Source organism: Myripristis murdjan, chromosome 8, assembly GCF_902150065.1.
Source record: "Myripristis murdjan chromosome 8, fMyrMur1.1, whole genome shotgun sequence".
Lineage (NCBI taxonomy): Eukaryota > Metazoa > Chordata > Actinopteri > Holocentriformes > Holocentridae > Myripristis > Myripristis murdjan.
Window position 1 is genome coordinate 14,602,292 of NC_043987.1, and position 22,195 is coordinate 14,624,486.

General features: G+C 40.9%; 1 protein-coding gene across 1 annotated transcript in view; it reads left to right on the forward strand.

Moving 5' to 3' along the window:
* LOC115364085 (voltage-dependent T-type calcium channel subunit alpha-1I-like) overlaps positions 1–22,195 on the forward strand; it is a 170,393-nt gene that overhangs the window by 118,663 nt on the left and 29,535 nt on the right. The window contains exons 13-26 of the mRNA XM_030058506.1: positions 124–279; positions 2,587–2,677; positions 4,998–5,152; positions 6,066–6,794; positions 8,411–8,511; positions 9,853–9,976; positions 10,714–10,782; positions 13,481–13,659; positions 14,108–14,234; positions 14,527–14,652; positions 14,814–14,903; positions 15,294–15,486; positions 17,766–17,917; positions 20,161–20,270. Coding sequence (XP_029914366.1) covers positions 124–279; positions 2,587–2,677; positions 4,998–5,152; positions 6,066–6,794; positions 8,411–8,511; positions 9,853–9,976; positions 10,714–10,782; positions 13,481–13,659; positions 14,108–14,234; positions 14,527–14,652; positions 14,814–14,903; positions 15,294–15,486; positions 17,766–17,917; positions 20,161–20,270 — 2,402 coding nt within the window. The remainder of the gene's footprint in view (positions 1–123; positions 280–2,586; positions 2,678–4,997; positions 5,153–6,065; positions 6,795–8,410; positions 8,512–9,852; positions 9,977–10,713; positions 10,783–13,480; positions 13,660–14,107; positions 14,235–14,526; positions 14,653–14,813; positions 14,904–15,293; positions 15,487–17,765; positions 17,918–20,160; positions 20,271–22,195) is intronic.

Here is a 22,195-nt window from a genome sequence, read left to right on the forward strand (position 1 = left end):
AGGAGAATTTCACACAGATACTGACACAGCTAAACAGCGAGATTGCTAGCTAGATAGATAGATAGCTGTGTACAGTAAGTAATGTCCCTGCTTTACACTACATGTCTACTGTATTTGCTGCAGATTCTGACGCAGGAAGACTGGAACATGGTGCTGTACAACGGCATGGCCTCCACCTCACCTTGTGCTGCACTCTACTTTGTGGCTCTCATGACTTTTGGCAACTACGTGCTCTTCAACCTCTTGGTTGCCATCTTGGTTGAGGGTTTCCAAGCTGAGGTAAGACATAGATATCCATCTTGTAGTAGTAGTATTTTTATTCAGGTATCAGACACAATTCAATGAGTAGAAACAGGATATATAGTTTACAATCTCGAGAGTATACTAAACTAAAGTAAACAAATGAATTAAGAATGAGGGTAAAGTAATGACAGAAAAAGCAGAAGCATAATACTTATATATGCCTATCCAACATTCCTATCAATTTAAGATAACTAGCAGAAATTTTAAAAATAAATACATTTAAAAAAATCATTCACACTCAAAGCCTCAGAAATACCTTTAAAAACTACCTTTATAAACCATTCTTTTGAAAACCAAAAGCGAGTTACACATTCTTAAAATCATATTAGCATTTTTACATAATTTAACCCCAACAGTAGAAATACATCTCCATTTATAGTTATTTTTTGTTTGTTTGTTTGTTTGTTTGTTTGTTTTTTTCTATGGTAAACTTACAAACATCTCTCAAATCAAATTTGCACTCCTGCATTGCAAAAAAAAAGCCTCCATACAGAATCTGACAGTGGCTTTGTTTTATTAGTGAACATAATTTGCATTATTTTGTAACATACCAAATCATTCAATTTTTGCCACAGCCTGATGATACAAGACTGGAGTCACAATCTATCGGACGCAGTTGGATGTTTTTCCAGTTTTATTCAAACAAGAACACACAGCTGCTAGTTGTTCAATGCACACCTCATGTGCACAACCTCATCTCCCCGGCTGTGAAACAAAAAGCGCAGACAGTTAGAAATGACCCTGAGCACCCCGTTCACTGTTACCCCCCCACCCATCAGGCCGTACAAACACGGCACCCAAATGCAGAAAGCACCTCTCAGCTCTTTCTCAGACAGGTATTTGTCCGACACACCCTCTTATCCCATCCCATCCCATCTCATCCTTCCAGCTTCCAGTCGCCAATGTGCTTTCTACCATCACAAACGCCATTAAATGATCTTGGAAAAATTAATAAATAATCTGTTTACAACACTAATTAGTACATCCCATTTTACCAGCAATTCCTTGAATATTTAACTATTAAATTTGACAGACTATGAATTATGTATTTTAGACAATTATTTGTTCTTTCCAAAAGTTCTTTTTTTCAGTATTATCCACATGTATTAATATTAGTTACCAAGAAAACATCTTTAATTAAAAACAAATTGACTGGGTTCATCTGAATTCAGGTTTGTTTGTGTTCAGTCTGTCAGACACCAACCTGCTAGAAGGGAGGCAATTATTTTTTCATAGTGTTTGCTATGGGAATAGTCTAATTATTTTGATTATTAATTTAACATTAATGAAGCAGGCTTTTCTTTTTTTTTTCTTTTTTTTTTTTTTTTTTTGCTGGGTGTGCTCCTGTTTTCTGCTGTGAAACCTTGTGAGGGGAGGTTGGATTGAATGTGAGTGGACAAAGAGTCCCGGTCCTCTGAACATCTCATCATCACAGCATGGATGTCTTTAGTGCAGGGGTTTGTCTCCACAAATTACATTTTAGAGAAAACTAAAGTGGAACCACAGTGGCCATATATATATATAGTTTATGCTTTTCCTTTCTGGGAGGAACTTGAATTTTCTAACCTTTTGCTTATAAGGAGAATATAGTAAGAGTTTAGGTGATTTTTCAGTGTAAACCACACCCAATTCTTCTTTTTATGCTACTCACTTCTGTTTTTTGCATATATGAAAAGTATCAACTTCACACAGCCCTACCCAGTCTTTACGTGTCATGCTCACTGCCTTCTTTGATGCATTTAAAATAAATCAATAAATAAATTACTGAAAACAAACAAATAAATAAAGCTTTTAACACAAGGTATCACTGGAGTGAAATGTGCTTCCACAAATGGAGGAAAATGGCTGTCATAACAAGGAGGGAACAAAAATGAGAATTTTCCCCAAGAGTAACTCTGAGACACAATCTTTTCTTCTTGGGGGAAAATTGAACATCAGATTCTGGTGTTCTCCTTTTAGAGCCGGGGCAGAGTCGGGTGAAAGTAAACTGGGTGAGCTTGGGAGAAGGCTGCCCTTTGATAGTCGGGTAATGAGGACAGGACAAGAGATTGGCAGTTCCTATTTAAATTTGCTTTTGGCTGTTTCAAGGTATGAGATCATTCTTTTCACATTTTTTTTGCACTCTCTGCCCCTCCTCTGTCTTTCTCTGCAAATGTCTCTTTCCCTAACTTCCTCTCTCTCTCTCTCTCTCTCTCTCTCTCTCTCTCTCTCTCTCTCTCTCTCTCTCTCTCTCTCTCTCTCTCCCTCTCCCTCTCTCTCTCTCTCTGGCTGTCCCTGATACAGGGAGATGCTAACCGGTCTTACTCAGACGATGACAGGTCTTCCTGTAATTTTGAGGAGAGCGACAAGCAGAAAGACTCTCTCCATCTCTCAGGTACCAAACACCCCTAGGGGCCTTCCAGCACGCTGAAAGATGGTGTGCCTCCTCTGCTTCATAAGGAGAGACTTTTCTCTAACTTCTGAAGTTTTTTTTTTTTTGACGGTTTCATTCCCAAATATAAGTGTAAATTCCACAGAAATATGCAGTGTTTTTTTAAGCTCTGAATAAAGATAACCAGATAATTGACAGATGTACTCAGGGCTTTTAATAATTGATAAACAACCTTCCTTCGCCGAACAAAAAAGTGTATTTTAGGCTAAACATATGAAAAGTGTGTTGTCGGTGAAGGGATCACTTGATCCCTTAAACATGTGTTTAACATAGGAATCCAGCTTTTTGTCTGTTGCAAAGGGTTACAAACAATACAAAATTTTTAAAAAGTGATGAATGCAAAAGAAAGTGATGAATACAAAATTAAGTAGAAATAATTGCTTATACATTTTACTTTATATCCAGGTGTTCAGGGCTTGACATTAACTTTTTGGCTCACAGGCCACCGTGGCTATTGGTGTTCCAAAGTCACTAGCCACGCGGCATTTTCATCAGCCAAATCCCCGCCTAACAAAAAGGAGTAAGAGGTTGACCCAACTGGAGACTGTAACAGCATGCATTTGTTTGGAAATAACATTTAATTTGAACAAGGACCCATTATAGGTCTATCTATCCAACCTAAACTTCCACTTTTTATTGTAATGCCTATTCTTCTTCTCTTGGACTTAATTTGCCTTTGCCTTAATTTTAATTTTATCTTACTTTATTTCTGCACTGTTTGGCTGTGCACTAGATACTCTACTCTCCCAAATGCAGTGAATTTTTAACTGTTTTTTTCATTTCTAACTGTTTTTTTCATTTCTAACTACTGATCTATAGAATTTTATTACAGATCTATCATTTCTTAAATTATTATTGTAGATCAGTGTTTCATTATGGAACAGCAGAGTCGAAATCCCACTGAATACTTTAAACTGTCAGTAAAAAGCCGCATCAATCACATCAAAACAGTGGTGCAGCATCACGCTGTTTAACCTTTTATAACCCCTAGTTCCACTTCTTGGGAAGTAGTTGTGGAGTGTGCTAAGAAAGACAATGATTTTAAGATGACAGGTTATTTTAAGGCCATGGCCACGATGGGATCTTGACTGGCCAGAGGGGCGCTGATCACCTTCAGCTGCCCACATGTCTCTGGTATAGGCGTCTTATCAACCTCCTTAATTGCCCTATCAATCAAAGCTTATCAAACGGCTGGCACTCCATGAAGCCATCAACTCATACTTTGGCCTCCAGGCATGGAAAACTTTTGCTGCCCTTTCCACAACAGACATCACAAAGCATCATCTTTTTTCCAGTCTGAAATGAACGGCGCACAAACTCTAAATAATGTATGCCCAATGCCACTTTGTCTGCCCTCCACTCCTCCTTTTTCCTCTTCTCATAGGGCAAAAGCGAGCCAGTCATGGCATAATGTTAGCTGTGGAGTAGTAGGTCTCTTAGCCCCAAATTTGACTTTTGAAAAGCAACACATTTGGTATATTAATGTTCTTTTCGGCCTGTTTGAGCAAAATATATGTTTTAACAAACGGACAACCCACCAGCTGATGTTCCTCTCTTTCTCTGTTATGACTTCAGCTCCTATCTGGCTGCTGTGAAGAGATTCGGTCTGATTTAAACCTCTCTCTGCCTCTCAGCTAAAGCCTCAGCATTTTAGTTGGCTATGTAGGGCAATGATGGAGAGTGGAGACTTGTGTTTACATGTCAGCTACAGAGCAGGAGGGAGGGAAGAAAGGAATGGTTTCTTTAATGCTCTCATTTTTCATACATTGAATAAATGCCATTACTAATGCCCTTTTCCTGTTTTTTTCTTTTTTTTGTTTATCTCCTCTTTGCTCTTTTAATTCTGCTGTCTTTCCCCTTTCTTTCTTTCTTTCTTTCTTTCTTTCTTTCTTTCTTTCTTTCTTTCAATTGATTTATCTCTTACTCCTTCCTTCCTTCCTTCCTTCCTTCTTCCTACTCTTCCATTCATCCTTTGCTTGTCCCTCTGTCCTTGTTTCCTTACTTCTTTCTTTCTTTCCTCTATGCCTCCCCTTCTCCCCCTGTTTCCGGTGCTCCTTTCTATCTTCTATCTTTCATTTCCTCTTTCGATCCCATATTCCTTCCTTTGTTCTTCCTCATTCCTACCATCTAAACTATTTGTTTCTTTTCTCCCCGCCTTCATTCTCCTCCTTTCTGCCTCCTGCTCTTTTTTCCCATTAACCTGTCCACCTTCCTCTCTTCCCTCTCTTCCTCTCTATACCTCCCACTTGTCTGTTTCCCACAGACCCTAAGATCTGTACTCTGACTCCTAATGGGCACCTGGACTTGGCTCCAATGCCTGCTGGGCTGTACCCAGGGGAGAAGTTGACCTTTACCCTGGGCTCCAGGAAGAGCAGTGTCATCTCCCTGGGCAGGGCCAATCTCGAGCAGAGGGCCGTGGTGAGTGGAAGGGGACTACAAAAAGGGAGACTGGAGGATGTCTAGTTGCCCTTTGAAAGTATTTTGCTTGACCAATTAATCGATATGTTCTTAGTTGACTGAAAATTTGATTTCCTGTTTTAAAATGATTGTTTTTGTCAGTTGTGGGCCAATGCTCAGAAAAACTGAGAATGCGTGTAAACCATAGTCTACTCAAGAAGAACCATCTTGTTCTTATATTACATCTGTGGTTACTGAGCAGCTCCCGGGTGTGAATGTGGTAAATGTGTGCAACTGTGTGAATGTGGAGCAGGGCATTGCTGAAAAAGAGCATGCATGCTCAGCATACTGTCCTGGGTAAATAAAGGTTAAATTAAAAAAAAAAATAGATTAAAAATGTCACATGGGAAACTTATATTAGAATGAATGAGGCAGCTGACAGAGGTGTTGAAGCATGTGCCACTGAGTGGTACATGAGTTTATGCAGCTTTTTGTTCTGGCCAAAAACTAAACTGGATGCTTTCGCTGATTGGTTCCTCCTTTCTGGTTGAAGCTGTGTTTAACACTGAAATCACCTGCTGTAGTCTTTGTTTAGAACAAAAACCTGCATATAGTCAGAACTCCATGGCATTTAATGTCCCAAATAGATCAGAATAAAGTCTTGTGAGGACACAGGCATTGGATTTATTCTGTTTCTTTTTGTATTCCAGGCTTTCTCAGCATGCCGCAGAATTACAGTAGAAGGCAGAAATATTGTCATTGTGATCAAAGAGTACTTGGCATCAATACACTTTTCTTTTCTTGACTTGGTTCTTTGTTCTCCATTTTCCTCTTCATGTTTTGCTGTCTTCGTCATGACAGTGGGGAGTCTGGAATGTAACTAGGAATATATTTTTCTTATTCCCCTGTCTCTCTCTCTATCTCTGTTCCTCAGTTCCCTGGCGGGGGTTACAACAGCTGGAACCGCCCACTTTCCCCGCAGCCTCAAGCCCTGTGGGCTCGTCGCTCCAGCTGGAACAGCCTGGGAGGCCGCCCATGTTTCTCCTCCTCCCCTACTTCTACCCCAGCCCCAACGCCCACCTCTGCAAGGCCCCTTTATGGATATGGCCTGGGTGCTCTGGGTGGCGTGGTCGGGGGTAGCCTTCGTATCCGGGGACCTTGTGCTTCCTCGTCCCCGCACCGTCACCACCACCATGTCCACCCAGATGAGGAGGAGTCCCTCCTCTCTCCTCCTCCTGTTGTTCCCCATCCTCTCCACCTCCCCCAACCTCTAATCCCAGGCAATTTCGTACCAAGGCGGGACAGGAGGGCTCTGTCTCTGGAGTTGCCCCACCTACTTCCAGGACCCCCACATCCTCCACCACCACAACACCACCCGCTGCCCTGTGTGTCGCTCCACACTCAACCAAGGAAGAAGAGTTTCTCTGGGGGGATAATCAGTGGAAGTGGTGGTGGTGCGCCTGCAGGTTTAGGAAGGTTGGGAGGGGTGCACCAGGACTGTAATGGGAAGACCCCCCTGTCACAGCTCCTGCAGCCTCCATTGAGACACCAGGCTGGGCAGGCTGGAGGGGCGAACGCCCAGAGCCAGCTGCTGGCTGACGTTTTCCCCCAAGTCAACACCCGCAGCAAGGACCAGGAGGACCTGGATGATGAAATTGACTATGTGAGTTGACACTGTGAATGAACGAGGATTCAGAGGTTATAGTGTGAGTGAGTGAATGGGCCTGTGTGAATGTGTTCACAAATTAATGAATGAGCAAAAGCCCCTGTTTGCATTACTATTTTGCAGAGTTGGAAAAGTACTAAAATATCCTACTGAAGATAGTCTCGACAAAGCTGTCCTACTGTAGTTCCAAAAACTTTCTTGGGTTTTTCTGTCTGCTGTGCAAAATATATTTCTACAGGGAAAGAATGAAGGCAAAAAAGCAAGTGGTTGGTGAAATATAGAACTCCCAGAGGAAATATTTATTCGCACTACTAAAGAGACTTGCACAGGTCATTGGGATGATTAACAAGATGCGCATTCTTGTTCAAATTCAGATGAACAACTTGAGGATCTGAGTAGCTCCCTCACTTTTTCCTCAGTAAACGGTGACCCTCTTCCAGGTTTTTTATTCTGTGCAGAGGAGAAAGCTTGGGAACAAGGCTGTATTGAAGTAGATGTACTGTAACACTGCAGAACTTTGATTTAAGTGGAAGTAAAATTACCAGGGTAACTATCTAAAGATGAAAGTGGCTCATTTGAAAAAAATACTCAGAGTAAATACCACTGAGTTGCTTGTTAGAATACCATTGTTGAAATCATTTTAAAATAAAGTAAAGCCGCAGTACTCTGCTTGTTTTTGCTGAGTCATCATTCACTAAAACTAGCTCCATTGTTGCCCATTTTCCTTGTTCTATTTTGTAATGTTTGTGTATGTCTTTATTTTTGCAAATGTGTAATACTGTAAAAAATATCACATTGCACAACAGCAACAATAAGTTCCCTACTTTATGCCAATATGTAAGCAAAGACCTGCCTACTATATGTTGCTGATTGTAAGAAAATACTCCAAAAAGAACAAAGTGGAAGAAAAAAAACCCTCAGCAACAGGAGAAAATGTAATTAGTTACTTCTACCCTCGCTGTTATGAATGTGTAGCAATGCAGGCATGCCACTTTCCTGTAATTATAACCAGCCACCAGATACAGATGAGAATCCCCATGATGGAACTTTTTAGCATCTGAAAGGGAAAGAAATTCAATCTAGCCATGTGAAACCTCTACAACTGAACCATTAACTTTTGTGTTACAGTACAAGATTTTACGCATACAATAATCTCCCGCTCTCTCGTGTAGGATTTTCAAGCACTTTGTACAAAGCCTGCACTCACTATCACCCGGGCCCCATGGGATTCCCATTGTTTTCATTGTAAACAAGTCTGTAGGAACGAAACAAGGTTAATTAGAAAGGACTATTTAGACAGCGGGGGAGAGAGCTAGACAGATGGTAATGTTGGAAGAGGCTCTGAGGTGTTGCTATAGAAGTGTTTCACTTTTGTAAATAATTTAAATACGGAGTTTAAATAAGCACTTTCTGTATGCAGTGCTGTGCGTATTGTTTGTGTTTAGTGCAGAAGCATTTGCTGCAGGAAATGTGCGTGTTTGCATGCCTACAGTCTTATATTTGCGTTTGTGTATATATGCAATTTATATTTTATATACTCAGGATACATTCCATGAAGAGACGCTGCAGGGACTAACTGTTTGCATGTGTGTGTGTGTTCTCCCTCCATCCAGAGCTTGTGTTTCCGTATCCAGAAGATGTTAGAGGTGTACAGGCCGGACTGGTGTGAGACCAGAGAGGACTGGTCTGTCTTCCTATTCTCCCCACAGAACAAGTGAGTCACCGTCTTCCCTCGTTCTGCTCCTTTATTCCTGTGTCCAGCTCTTTATGTGTTGTTTCGTTTCACTCTGCACTTGATAAGCTGGTCGGTGGGATCCAGTCCATGCTGCGTTTGTGTGTGTGCATCCACATGTGGCTGCATTTGTCCATTCATTTGCGGGTGAGTGTTGATTTGACATGTGTAGTTCATGTTTGTGTGTGGTTACGCCTGTGGATGCGCACAAACCTAGGCGTGTGTTTGCACCTCCACAGCCTACCTAGTATCTAGAGTCACCCCGCAGTCTCTCATAGACTCCTATCCACCCTTCCATCAAAACTTATCGGCTGGCCACAGGACGTATATAGCACTCGCCACTCACCAAATCAATACAGAGGATGGGTTGCCAGATTTTGCACCCACCTCATTGATAGGAGGGACGGGTTGCCAAGTTTCCACAGAGAGAAGGGCTAGATTAGAGTATCGATCTCCACCTTGCAGATAACAAAGGGATATTTTCTACCCTTTCCCTGCTGTTTGTCAACAAGAAATAGGCTTCAGGGGCCAGATTTCCCTCTATGGGCGATATGTTAAGCCGAGACCTACATATGATGTTACGGTGTCGCATTGCAATCTGCAGAGGAAGTTCCTCAAAAATGCACGGCAGAGTATTTTGGGTGAAAGTCATTTCAAGCTCTGCCATGTGTATTCCAAAATCATTTTTGCCGGACCCCTCCTGTTGGAAATATGACGACAGCCTTTCATTCCCCGTCTTTTCATCTTGTCTAGTGAAGGTTGCTGTGAAGATATTTAATTGCGTTTTGGCAGTACACAGAGTCACATGTGAAGTTTTGAAATGGATATTTAGTATTGGTGTGTACTCTCTCTCTCTCCCTCTCTCTCTCTGTCTCTCTGCTCCTTTCTCTCCCATACCTCTTTATAGTGCTCTCCCAGCGGAGCACTGTACTCAGGAGTCTGTTGCTTCTGAGAGTGTTGTTAATGTAATTTGTTTTGAATTAGGAGCGATGTAATCAGGGACTGAATGAGGCTATTTACTCACCGAGATGTGAGGGAGCTCCCTTGCATCGTCAGGCAGCTCAGCTCGGTTGGTTTTGTCACGTTTGAGCGGAGCGAGTGACACTTATCTCTACGTATTCTCCTTCTCGCTTTCTGTTGTCTCTTTTTAGTTGGCTGTTTTTTTTTAATCTCATTGTATGTCTCCATTTCTCCTACCTGCTTTCCTCCTCTTTAACTCATTTGCTTTCTTTTTGTCCACTTTCATTTATCTTTCTCCCGCATTATTCCTCTTTTTTGTTTTATCTCTTACTTCCTCTCCCTTCTCTTCTCCTCCCTCATCAGGTTCAGACAGATGTGCCAGTCCATCATAGCCCATAAGCTGTTTGACTACGTGGTGTTGGCCTTCATCTTCTCCAACTGTATCACAGTGGCTCTGGAGAGGCCCAAGATACTGCAGGGCAGTCTGGTAAGTCCGTACAAAGTGTGTGTGTGTGTGTGTGTGTGTGTGTACATTTAGGCCACAGCTCTTATCTGTGGCAAAGTGGAGGCTTTTTGCATTCTCGCAGAAAGCATTCAGATTTATTAGCTTGAAGGTACAATAAGTCAGATAAGATTTTACAAGTTATAATCCCCACTGCACCCCCAAACCCCAGTCCCAGTAAAAATGTGACTTTATTTCATGTCAGTTACAGAGAGAGGCCCACAAAAGTCATAGATTACTTTGGATGTTAATTATATTTCATAATTTAATGATAATAACATCAGAAACATTATCACTGCTACCTCATCCTGGGATGTCAGAGTAATTATTATAGGCCACTGTGTTCTGCATTTTTTTTTTTTTTTTTTTTTTTTTGTGTGAAACTGGCCTCTTCTCTTCTTTCTTGAAAGCGATTGGTGAACCTGGTTAAAAACAGGGATATTTTTATTTGGTATTGTTCCTGGGCACTATTTTGATCATCCACCAAGATGTGTGAGTTGCTAAAAGTCAATAAAAAATGATTTTAAGGGGCTGTGTTTGCTACAGTGATACATTACAGACCTGTCTCTGCATTGAAAGGACTCCAGATTCTTGCAGTTTTGTGATGTTTTCTACACCCAATGATAACAACAACAACAACAACAAAAACACTTTAATGAGAAATTACATGTTTTAGCTTTCTCTCCCTTTAACTGCAAACCCTCCCTTCTCTTTCTCTCTAGGAAAGAGTCTTCCTCACCATCTCCAACTACATCTTTACTGCCATCTTTGTGGGCGAGATGACACTCAAGGTAGAATTTTACAGCGTGTCACTCTGTTACTGCCAATGAGCCCCGTGTGCAGTGAGTGCAATGCACTTACCAGACAATAATTCTCTCACTCTTGCTATAGTTTTTGGTCTTTTTGGCATATTTTCTGTCACTTCCTCTCTGTCTTTGTCACTGACTCAATTTCTCCTCGGTGCCCCTCTCCCCTCTTTTCCTGGCAATCCCTGTGTTCCTTTCAAAATGAGAGCAATTAGGCAATGTCATTAATTAGCAACTACTCTTCTCCTGTGAATGTGGTCCATCTCCAGCAACCCCGCTCCCTTTTCCCTCCCTCTCCCCCGCTGTTCTCTCTCTCTTTCAGTTCTATTTTTCCACTTCCTTAGAGTTCCACAATCCTTTTTTCTGACCCTCGCTCTTCCTTATTTTCACTCTCTTCCTTTTTTTTTCTTATTTTCTCTCCATCCTTCCGTCCGCCACTGTCTCTGTATTCTCTGCGGAAGGCTTTGGCACAAGCGGGCTATCAATTATGCACTCCCACAATAAATTATTAACCTATCACAGGCAGCCAAGAAGCTACAGACTTGTCAGCCCCCTGGCCGAGCGCTACACGTCTCCCCCTGTGTCTGTATCTGTCTGCACCTTCTTTGTCTGTGCGTGTGTGAGAGAGAGTGTGTGTAGGTGTGTTGGTGTGTGTTTGTATAACATCAATCTCTCCCTAGGACTCCACAGCTAAGCTTCGTACAGTATACAAGATGCAGCTAAATAGAATGCACAGCACAGCAGGGTTGAGGAATTGGTCAGCATGTTGCAAAGTCTTTTAGAAAGGCCAGTTCAGACACAATGTTGTGTGATCCAAAATAACTTTGGCAGTTTAATGATTGCACTTGCATCCAGTATTATACAGCACCATTTCTCAGACTGATTTTCTAGAAACTGCTTGTATTGTTCGAAGAGTAAGCTTGAGCTTTCGGTTATAGAGTGTAGAGCTGCAATGCAGAATGTGCTGAGTATTATTCTTATAATCGGAGTTCAGTCAGGCTTTGTGAAAGTGCACAACCGCGTGTCTAATGTTGTCTGAGCTTTTACCCAAATCAACTATTTTTGAGGTAATGCTATGACCATGTACCAATCTGACACACTAAATGCACTTGAAGAATAGTCAGGGAAGGGCTGCAGACTGATTCAAGAATCCTAAAAAAAAAAAAAAAAAAAAAAAAAAAAAAACAGAAACACAGACTGTAAGTACAACTCAGGAAGTTTGCCCACAATTTTTGGAGATTCAGTTTACTTTTTGGCATTCAGGCAGGTTTACTTCTTGGCATTCAGGTCTAAGATGTTTGCTAGGCACTGATCTTTCAGCCATTTTGATGTGTTTGCATGCTAACCCCTGTAGTCTCTCTGAAGCATTATCGGACACTTGGCAAACAGCTTCAAATGTCAGTTGCAGATTTTGGCCCGAGCAGGCGAAATGCTCCCATCGCTGCTGAGCAAAATGCTGGATCTGGCTCTGTGCATGTGCAACACGGTGCGTGTGCAGCGCCTGAGACTCAGTGTCTCTGCCATCATATGTCAAATGATTTTACACTAACATTTTTACCAACCAAGGGCAAGGGCACTGAGCCATTTCTACTGCACCCTGCTATTTTAACATTCACGTTACATGGCTCCCTGTTTACAGTGATGCATGCTGTGTGTTTGCGTGTGTGTGTGTGCGTATGCTAGCATTAACAGTAGTTACAGTGTGAGTGATAGATAGACAGGTAGAGTCAGTGTCAGGAGGCTGTCTAGCCAGAGCAGGTGCTGTTTTGAAGAGTGTGTACATGCACATGCCAGATCCTTTGTTTCAGCAGTCAGGTGAACAAATGTGTTTTGTGTGTTTCTGTTCATGTGTTTGTGCCTGTGTGTGTGTCTGTGTGTGTGAGCCTGTATGCTATATGTCTTGTTAGTGTCAACAGACGGCCTCATATGACCTTTTAGATGCTGACGACTCTCTCTCTCCTCCTCTGAGTCACTCTCCGTCTCTGTCTCACTCTCTTTCTTCCACTGTTTTCAAGTTCTCTACTCCTCTTCTTTGACACTTGAACAAAAACAAACAGTAGTCTTCTCAATGTGTCCAAGGTATATGATGAAATGTACAAACCCTCATTCTAGGGCTGTGTACATTTCAACTCAGAACTCATTAAAAATGAGCTCTGACTTGTCAGAAAACAAACTGAACAGTCTTTCGACTCAAAATAACAACTTGGTGATCCAGGTATCATGTCAAAGCTCAGGTTTCTCCAGTCTGAGTTCAAGGAGCATCGGAACACACAACAAATCATTTTTTTTGTTGTTTATGGTAAGTCAATATAAGTGTTAATTTTCTACTTTTTGGTATTCTTCTTTGAGAAATATGAAGTATATTACAAAACTGCAGAGTTTTTCCAAGTTGACAGTGAGACTGCAGTGTTGTCACAGTTTGGAAATTTACTATTATTAGTATTACTGTTATTTAAGTTTAGAGTTGAAGTCAACACACCAAAATACACTGTGCATTCTTACTGCTCGACATTGTGCTCACTCACAGCTATTATTCTTCCCCACCACCACTCACTCTGCTGCCAACACTACATCTCTAACTTAAAGATAAACAGCCAAAATGATATAAAATAGCAGGACTTCTCATGCCTCATTATTTACTCCATCTCTCTCTCTGTCTCTCTCTCTCTTGCTGCCTTTCCAGGTGGTTTCCATGGGTCTGTATCTGGGTGAACAGGCCTACCTGCGGAGCAGCTGGAACATTCTGGATGGCTTCCTGGTTTTTGTGTCATTGATTGACATTGTGGTATCCATGGCAGGCGGGGCGAAGATCCTGGGCGTGCTCAGAGTACTAAGGCTGCTCAGGACGTTGCGCCCCCTCAGGTAGCAAGGAACGATGGCAGAAAAAAAATAATTCTTCTTAAAAAAAGAAGAAAAAAATGTTGTAATCAGTTCAGCGAGTTGTTGGACAGGCAGAAAGCAAAAGGCTGAAAATGAGAACCATGTCAAAACTTTTCAAGTACAAGTCAAAAAGAAAAGAAAAGAAAGAAAGTCTGCACACTGTCTTAAGCTCCCGATAACCAGTAATTTTATTCTATGACCATTTTGATCTGTGAGATCTTCCTCACTCTACAATCATATCGACTCAACCCTTAAATTATATGTTATTCCATGTTTTTTTTTTTTTTTTTTTTGTGAGTCCAGTCTAAATCTAAGTCACCTCACCGGCGAAGTCTGTACCTTGTATTTTCCCTTTTTACTCCATCTCCTCTTTATTGTCAATTTATTTTCTGTCTCTGCTCTCACTCCTCCTCCTGTCTCCCTCCCACAGGGTGATCAGCAGAGCTCCGGGTCTGAAGCTGGTGGTGGAGACCCTCATCACCTCTCTCAAACCCATCGGCAATATTGTTCTCATCTGCTGCGCTTTCTTCATCATCTTCGGCATTCTGGGGGTTCAGGTAGGGAACAGGGAGCAGCTCACTTCCTTTGTCATGTCAGTTGTGTGCATTGTGTGTGTGTTTTTTTTTTTTTATCTAATTCCCTCCCTCCGGCTCCCTCTTTGACTTTAAAACAGTCCAAACATATGCACATGCATATTTCTCTCTCTTTCACTGGCTGTGAGGTCTTTGACCAGCTCATTATTTCACGCAGAGACGCCCTTTCATCTCTTTGAAAAGCTTCTCCAGCCATTTGGATTGGAGCAGTCAGACGGCGTCAAAAGCATTGTCCTGTTGTTTTCTCTGTTGACAGCTGTTTAAAGGCAAGTTTTTCTACTGCTTCGGCCCTGACGTGAAAAACATCACCAACAAGTCGGACTGTCTGCAAGCCAACTACAAATGGGTCCACCATAAATACAACTTCGACAACCTGGGACAGGTCAGTGTCCTGTGGGTTTCATGCATACGTATGCTAGCGTGAGGGTGGATGTGTGCAAAAACATAATTAGATGTAAATTGCTTTGCTTTTCACCTTGAAGTAACAAATTACTCTGGGTAAGAGTTTTCCTTACCCTGTATGCTGTGGCTTTTGTTGTCCAGGCGCTGATGTCCCTGTTTGTGCTGGCCTCCAAGGACGGCTGGGTCAACATCATGTACCATGGACTGGATGCAGTCGGGGTGGACCAACAGGTTGTGCAAGTTGTACAATAAAATGAATAACCCTATATTATAAATAGATGATAGGTTATTTAGTATAAGTTTTGGGTTAAATGTTAAAATTGACATAAGAATGTTAGATGCTTTAAGTTTGTTGCATGAGTGCTAATGCCCTTAATATGAACCTATCATTTTATTTTGTTAAATAATCTGTTGTCCCCCTGATCCGAAATAGAGTTTAGATAATGACTGATTGTTGCTGATTCATTAATTTGAATGTTTTTCCTTCCCTTTCTTTCTTTTTCTTTCCCTCCTTCTGTTCATCTCTGTCTTTACTTCCATCCTCCTAAAATCCTTGCAAACATACACACACACACACACACACACACACACACACACACACACACTCCACCCAAACCCCAGCCGGTGATCAACAACAACCCATGGATGCTGCTGTATTTCATCTCCTTCCTTCTCATCGTCAGTTTCTTTGTCCTCAACATGTTTGTCGGCGTGGTGGTGGAGAACTTCCACAAGTGTCGGCAGCACCAGGAGGTGGAGGAGGCCAAGCGCCGCGAGGAGAAACGCCAGCGACGCATGGAAAAAAAGAGGAGGAGTAAGGGAGGGGGCAGAGGGGAGAGGGAGAGGCAGGAAGGGAGCAGAGGGGATGTGGAAGAGGCAAAAAGCTGGAATATGGAGAAGAGGAGGGGGTGTGAGAGGAAAATGACAGATGGATAGAAAAGAAAAGGTGAGGGTCAGGCAAGCAAGATGTGGAGGGAAGAGATTCCTGAGAGCGAGTGGAGGATGATAGGACAAGACTGATTGATTGATCAGATTATGAAAAAACAAAAGCTGAGATTATCTTGGCTGTCCCAAGTGGATTTTTTATATGGGTACTGAGGGCTCTCATATTATAAAAAACAGATACAGATAAAACTGTTTGAAATATTATACATCCAATACAAATGCACAGAACATACACATTTCAGTTTCAAGTAAGAGGACCTAAATAGCTCGCTGTATCCAGCTTGACACCATGGCACATCACAAGAATCTATTTTTATGAAGATGTAGAGCTTTCAACAAACTGAAAAAGACAGAAAGAGAGGGGGAGAGGTAAGGCAGTGTGAAACGCTCAAAAGAGATTACAAAGACAGGCAATCAGATGAAGACTGCAAAATCCCAAGACTTTCTTGGTATTCTATGGCTTGCACACATGCACAAGTATATACATATGTACACGCATAAAGGTGCGTGTTCTTTTTCTCCTTTTTTTTATATCCTTATCATTTTAAAGTATTTTTTTACCCACAGAACTACGTGTAAAAAGGGCAAAAGTTAAGGAGTTTAAGAAAATGAGAGGAAAAGAAACAGAGAAGTAATTTGTAGAGGAGGTGGAAAGGGAGGAGAAATGATGAGAGTCATTAGCTTTGATGTATCCTTGTCTGGACAGGATTTCATCAGGAGGGGACAAACATAACAGTTTATTTAAGAAGCTTTTCCATAAATTTTTAAGTGTGACTGGCGCAACTTAAGAAAGTGCTAAATTAATGTTACTGTAGAAACTCAGAGATTATAGAGACTATGAAATAGATAAGATTATAGAGACTACGAAATAGATAAGATTATAGAGACTACAAAATAGATAAGATCGAGGAGTCAAGGATGGCTAGCGTACAAATAAAATCTTGAATGAGAAGAACAAATAATAGGGTAGCTCACAGGTTTTTGTGAAAAGCAGAAGAGCTGCCGATGTCTTTACTGTCTTTACTGAAGCATGCCTATTCACTCTGTAAAGCACAAACTCAGTAACGCTATAATATAGATTATAAATCTGTTTTGAGAAGAAAACTGGCAGGGCATAACTTTACAACTTGATTGAGTGGTCCAAATGAAACTTCACCTTGGACTAACATGGCCACGGTGTTAATGGTTTAAAACAAATCCTAGGCTGCTGAAACAGGGGCTGAGATAATCTACAGCTGCTAGTACCATCCTAAACATGTACAGTGCTCAAAGTCATTTGCTTCTAGAGATGTGGCAACATAATAGTCCCCGTATTACTTCCTTGTCAAACTTAATCAAACATTAGCTAAATACTCTGCTGTGTCCTTTGATCTGTGAATGTTTTTTCACATGCAGTGAAGTCTCAGAGATATAACCGGGAGTGGACACTGTCCTGGGCAATTCCTAATTCAGTCTCCACCTGTTCTACCCATAACTGAAATGAAATTTGAAGCTAATAACCTGCCACATTTTAATTGAAATAAATGCTTGGTCTGCCAGTCTCTATCCCCAAATGGTATAACATGATTATAATTTAATATGTGGCCTATTAATGAAAGATTTTACATTTGCTCCTCTAAGCGCCCAGTATCAAAGTACAAAAAAAAAAAAAAAAAAAAAAAACTAAACTACTGCACAGTTGGTGATGTGTTTTACGTTCCGGCAGCAGCCACAGCACTTTGTTTGGGATAAAACAGCAGAACAACTGTGCACTAGCATGATATGATAGCCTTTGTGGTGGAGCAGACAAAGAATGGAGAACCCCAGACTTCATCAACAGAAAATCAAAGGAAAAATACATGAAAAAACTCGTGAAACTCTAACCGATGTTTGAAATTATTTCTGGAAAAAGTGCTGCAAAACCAGTGATGATTAATAAGCACGAAATATGTCACCCCCCCAAAAAAGTGTTTTGTCAATTGCCATTTATACACAAATAATGATAAAGTTAGACTGTTTGACAACTAAGATATTTCAGGCCATACGAACAACTAATCCATGTGATTAAAAGTGTTAAAACACACACCATCCTTATGAATCCGACCCAAAACCAAACAGCATGTGACGTGGATATGTGAAGGCTTCATTAGTGTCTTTTCCTACTGCCAGAGGCCCAGAAGCTGCCCTACTATGCCAGCTATGGCAACGTGCGTCTGATGATCCACACACTGTGCACAAACCACTACCTGGACCTCATCATCACCTTCATCATCTGCATCAATGTCATCACCATGTCCCTGGAGCACTACAACCAGCCCTATGTAAGTAACAGTGTCTGTGTCTATGGGCATGTGTAGGTGTGTGTTTGGTCACATAGGAGGGTGCAGGGATGGTATTTTTTTTGTCGGTGGAAGCAAGTTTGGTGCTGGACAGAGGTTTTTCATTGAATGCACATAAGACTGACACGACTGACGCTCTCAATTTTCAGCAGCTGCCTGATTAAGGGCAAAGTGAAAAAAAAAAAAAAAAAACACAGAAAGCCAGCTAACAATAAATAAATGAATCAATATAATATCAAAGTCCTCTATGTCCAAATCCTTTGTACTGGGTTAAAGCACACACCCACAATGTGTTGCAAACCACCAGTCAGTTAGTCACAATAATTATAGTTAAAATAATTGAATAAACGAAGGTTGCACATTTCTCTCCATACAAATTATATTAAGTTATATCACCAACAGGTTTCAACAATTTGCCATATTCAGAGTGTCACAAGACTATTTCCTCTTCATATTTGTTATTAAAAAAACTGTGGATTGAATTCCAAGGAGCCCATAAGCTCATTATAGACTAACATAAAATATGACAAACTGTCTGTTAACAGGCATAATTGTCCATTTAACTGCTAATAAACATCCATATGTGCCTCATACTTAAGCATTTGTCATAAATTTAGAACAAGTCTGTTGTTCTTTAGCCTATGTAATTCAGTCTTTTTGTAGATTCAATTTCAAGGTCCTTTTGCTTGTTATAGGCAACAGGCACAAAATATAGCAAGGATGTTGCATTTTTCCACTTTTATGCTTTTGTGTCTTACTGATTTCAGTATAGGGTATGTTCTTTGAAAGTATACAATATTGAATGCTGGTGATGTTATGGAGGCACCTGTTGTAACCCTGGTATTTCTGACAAATGATGCCTATTACAGCATCTTGGAAAAATATGTAGCTCATATTTATACATATATATATATATATATGTGTGTGTGTGTGTGTGTGTCTAAGAAAATCTATTTGTTGAATGATTTGCATGTTTATTTTTGACATTTTTTTTTTTTTTTTATTTACATCTGTTGAGATAGAGTAGCAAGAACCAGTTGGGGCAGACCACATGACATGGTCACCTATAACCTAAAATAAACAGCCTACTTTGTATGGAGAGAGGTTTGCCAGCTTCTTTTATTGCTTTATTGTAACAATGAGCTATATACCCCGGCTATAAAAGGAGAAATGCCTTTTCACCTTTATGTTGTGTTTGCTAAAAACGTATCGCCTGCTTGACTGGATATTACTATTAGTTTCTGGTCACAGCTGTTCACTCTCCTAAACAGCAGTATTTTATGAAAGATGCAGTGGCAGCAACCAGTGGTATGAGTATAAATTTGATAAGCCATGCTCATTTCCAATAATATGTGAATCTATCACGGTTTATTGCAGTCCTGAAACTGTGACAAACATCTACACTCTGCTGTGTGTGTTGTGAATAGCTATCTAGAGAGTGCTATTGTGCTGCTGATGTGATTTTATTTGCTGCAGCTGTATTACCAAGGTTACCAAAATGTTGCATGGGTCTCAACATGCATATGGAGAAGAGGAGAAGGTTTTATGGTGACTCAACACTCACAACAGCCTGATGGTATTTTTGTCAATGAAAGAGAAATGATTATACAAGAGATAAATTGCCCATTTGACCTTTTATATGGAGTAAGCCGTCTCAGTCAAACCAAATATCACTCCTTAACTGGAACTATCAAAGATGTTTTTGGGGGAGTTTTTTGTAAGCAGAAGGTCTTGACATTTGGCAGCAGCAGACTTGTTGATAGAAGCTTACATTTTGCAGCTCAATTCATGGAAGTGAAAAACAACTCGCAAAATAATGTTCTGTCTCTGTGGCTGGCCAAGACAATCCTCTTTGTAGCTGTAAATGCATTTAAGCCATACAAGCCTCTGGAATAATTGTATCTTCTGTAAATATAATTTAGCTTGAAAATGTTTGTGTGTGTGTGTGTGTGTGTGTGTGTGTGTGTGTGTGTGTGTGTGTGTGTGAGGGAGGGGACATTAAACGTGTGAGTGCATGAGTGTTTGTGCTACTGTGAATGGAGGAGGCTCTGTTTTTGCCTCTGGCATGATTGGTTTTACTCTACAAACAATGGGAACCCTTCCAGACGCTAGTGGTTTGTTCGTGCTGTTACCAATACCACCACCACCACCGCACACACACACACACACACACACACACACACAGGCACACACATACACACCTCTCTCTCTCTGTCTCTCCCTAGTCTCTGGATCTCGCCCTGAAGTACTGCAACTATTTCTTCACCTCCACTTTTGTGCTAGAAGCAGTACTCAAACTCATTGCCTTTGGCTTCCGCCGCTTCTTCAAAGACAGGTACAGTGTGTGTTTGCATGTGTAGGTGGTGTGTGTGTGTGTGTGTGTGTGTGTGTGTGTGTGTGTGTACGTCCCTCAGTCTCTCTTTTTCTTTTCCCTCTGTCTGTATGCAAGTGTGTGACTGGTTACACTTGTACAACTGTCTACATATGCACATCCCTTCGAGTTTACACTGCAATACACAAAAGACAGCTTGATATCATCTTAAAGCCCCACTATACACCATGGGATTTGTTAGTGTGCTGTCATCAGAGGTAGACAATATTAAAGGGAAACCGAGGAACATGTCTGCATTTTATTCTTATCCCCTTTCAATGTCAAGATGTGTCCTTATGGGTAGATTTTGTGAAGTGAGCTTTACATTTCAGTACTTTAACTGCTGTGTGTCCCCTCCGCCCCCAGCTCTCCTGTGATGGTACATTTTGCCATGTTTGTAAGCCAGCTACAAAAAGAAAGTACAACAAACATAAAGTAGCTCTATATGAAGACGTGACAGTGTTATTGACAATTTTGCCTCTCATTCAGCCCCGTAAATAGCCCACTCATATTTCAGCTAGTGAGGGCTGAGAACCTGCTCTCACATACAGTAGACATGCTGTTGCAAAGGGCATTAAAGTCTTCACAGCAAGCCAAAAATCTGGTAGCGACCTCTGGTTAAAGTCCATTTTTATGGCCTCGTATTTCAACGAGGCTCTGCTGTTGGTACACTGGCAAGTGGCATGAAGAAGATCCAGGGAAGGGATTAGGAATCTGATCGTTTGTGTCTTCCATTTCAATGCCACTGTCAGTGTTGACACTAACTACACAATCACAAGGAACTGGCACTTTCTGCTGCTCCGCTGTGCACGGGATGAGGTTATCATTTTAAAGGAGTGGAGGCTGGGCCACTTATCTGGTGCTAAAGATCATGCACCTGCCAACTTTTAATTACAGTGTTTTATGTGTTGTTTTGTTTTGTTTTGTTTTGTTTTTTTGTTGTTTAATTCAAGAATTTGCATCATATCTTGACCAATTAGAAGTCTATTCTGATAGGTCGAGAAATAGCTTATTGATTGAATTGAGTTAGAGTGACTAATGTTGGTGCACGAGGAAGTCTGGGTGTATTTTTTTACACAGGAAGGGTATTATTCAGCAAGTTGGAAAATATAAATCACATTCCCTATATCCCTGCTATAACTGCAAATACTCCTGGGGAGGTGTGTACTACACTTTGGGAAACACTGGCATAGGGCGTAACAGATTACACAATAAAAAAAAGATTACGAAATATGTCACAATATGTTAGGAGGCTCAAATTCAGCTCATGACGTGATCAGTTCTATCTTTATAATCAAACCTCAAAAAAATGAAAAGAAGACTTAACTGTTCTCTTTAAAAATAGCAAGTTGCATCTGGGCTGAGGCTCTCTTCACAATCACAATCAGTCATTGTTTATTGCAAATGGAAATGATTATTCATTTGCCAATGATTGAGCTTCCATTTTCAATTATTTTGTAATAGCTTGAAAATGACCAGCCTTTCATGCGGAGAGTTTGTCAATATAGTCATTTGGAAAATTCACTTTTCCTTTAATTAAAATGAATGAAACAAACCCAGACCTGATTCACAATAACACTTAAAGTTAAATACTCTACCATTCTGTTTGACAACAATAATGAATTGTCTGTTTGTTTTGTGTGTCTTTTAATGTGTTCCTCCTGCAACTCTGCTATTCTGACAGCCGGCAGATCGCCCACTCCAGTGGGACACTGCACTGGTCTGTTTACCTCCTCATTCATCCATTCAGTCCAGGCTAATTGATTTGCTGTTCACCCAAATCTGCATGGTGATGAGACTGATATTGGATATTATTCTGATGACTAATTAAAGGCGGAAACAGATTTGGGTGCTGAAATTACACTGATGGTGATGGTAGTTTAATGTCA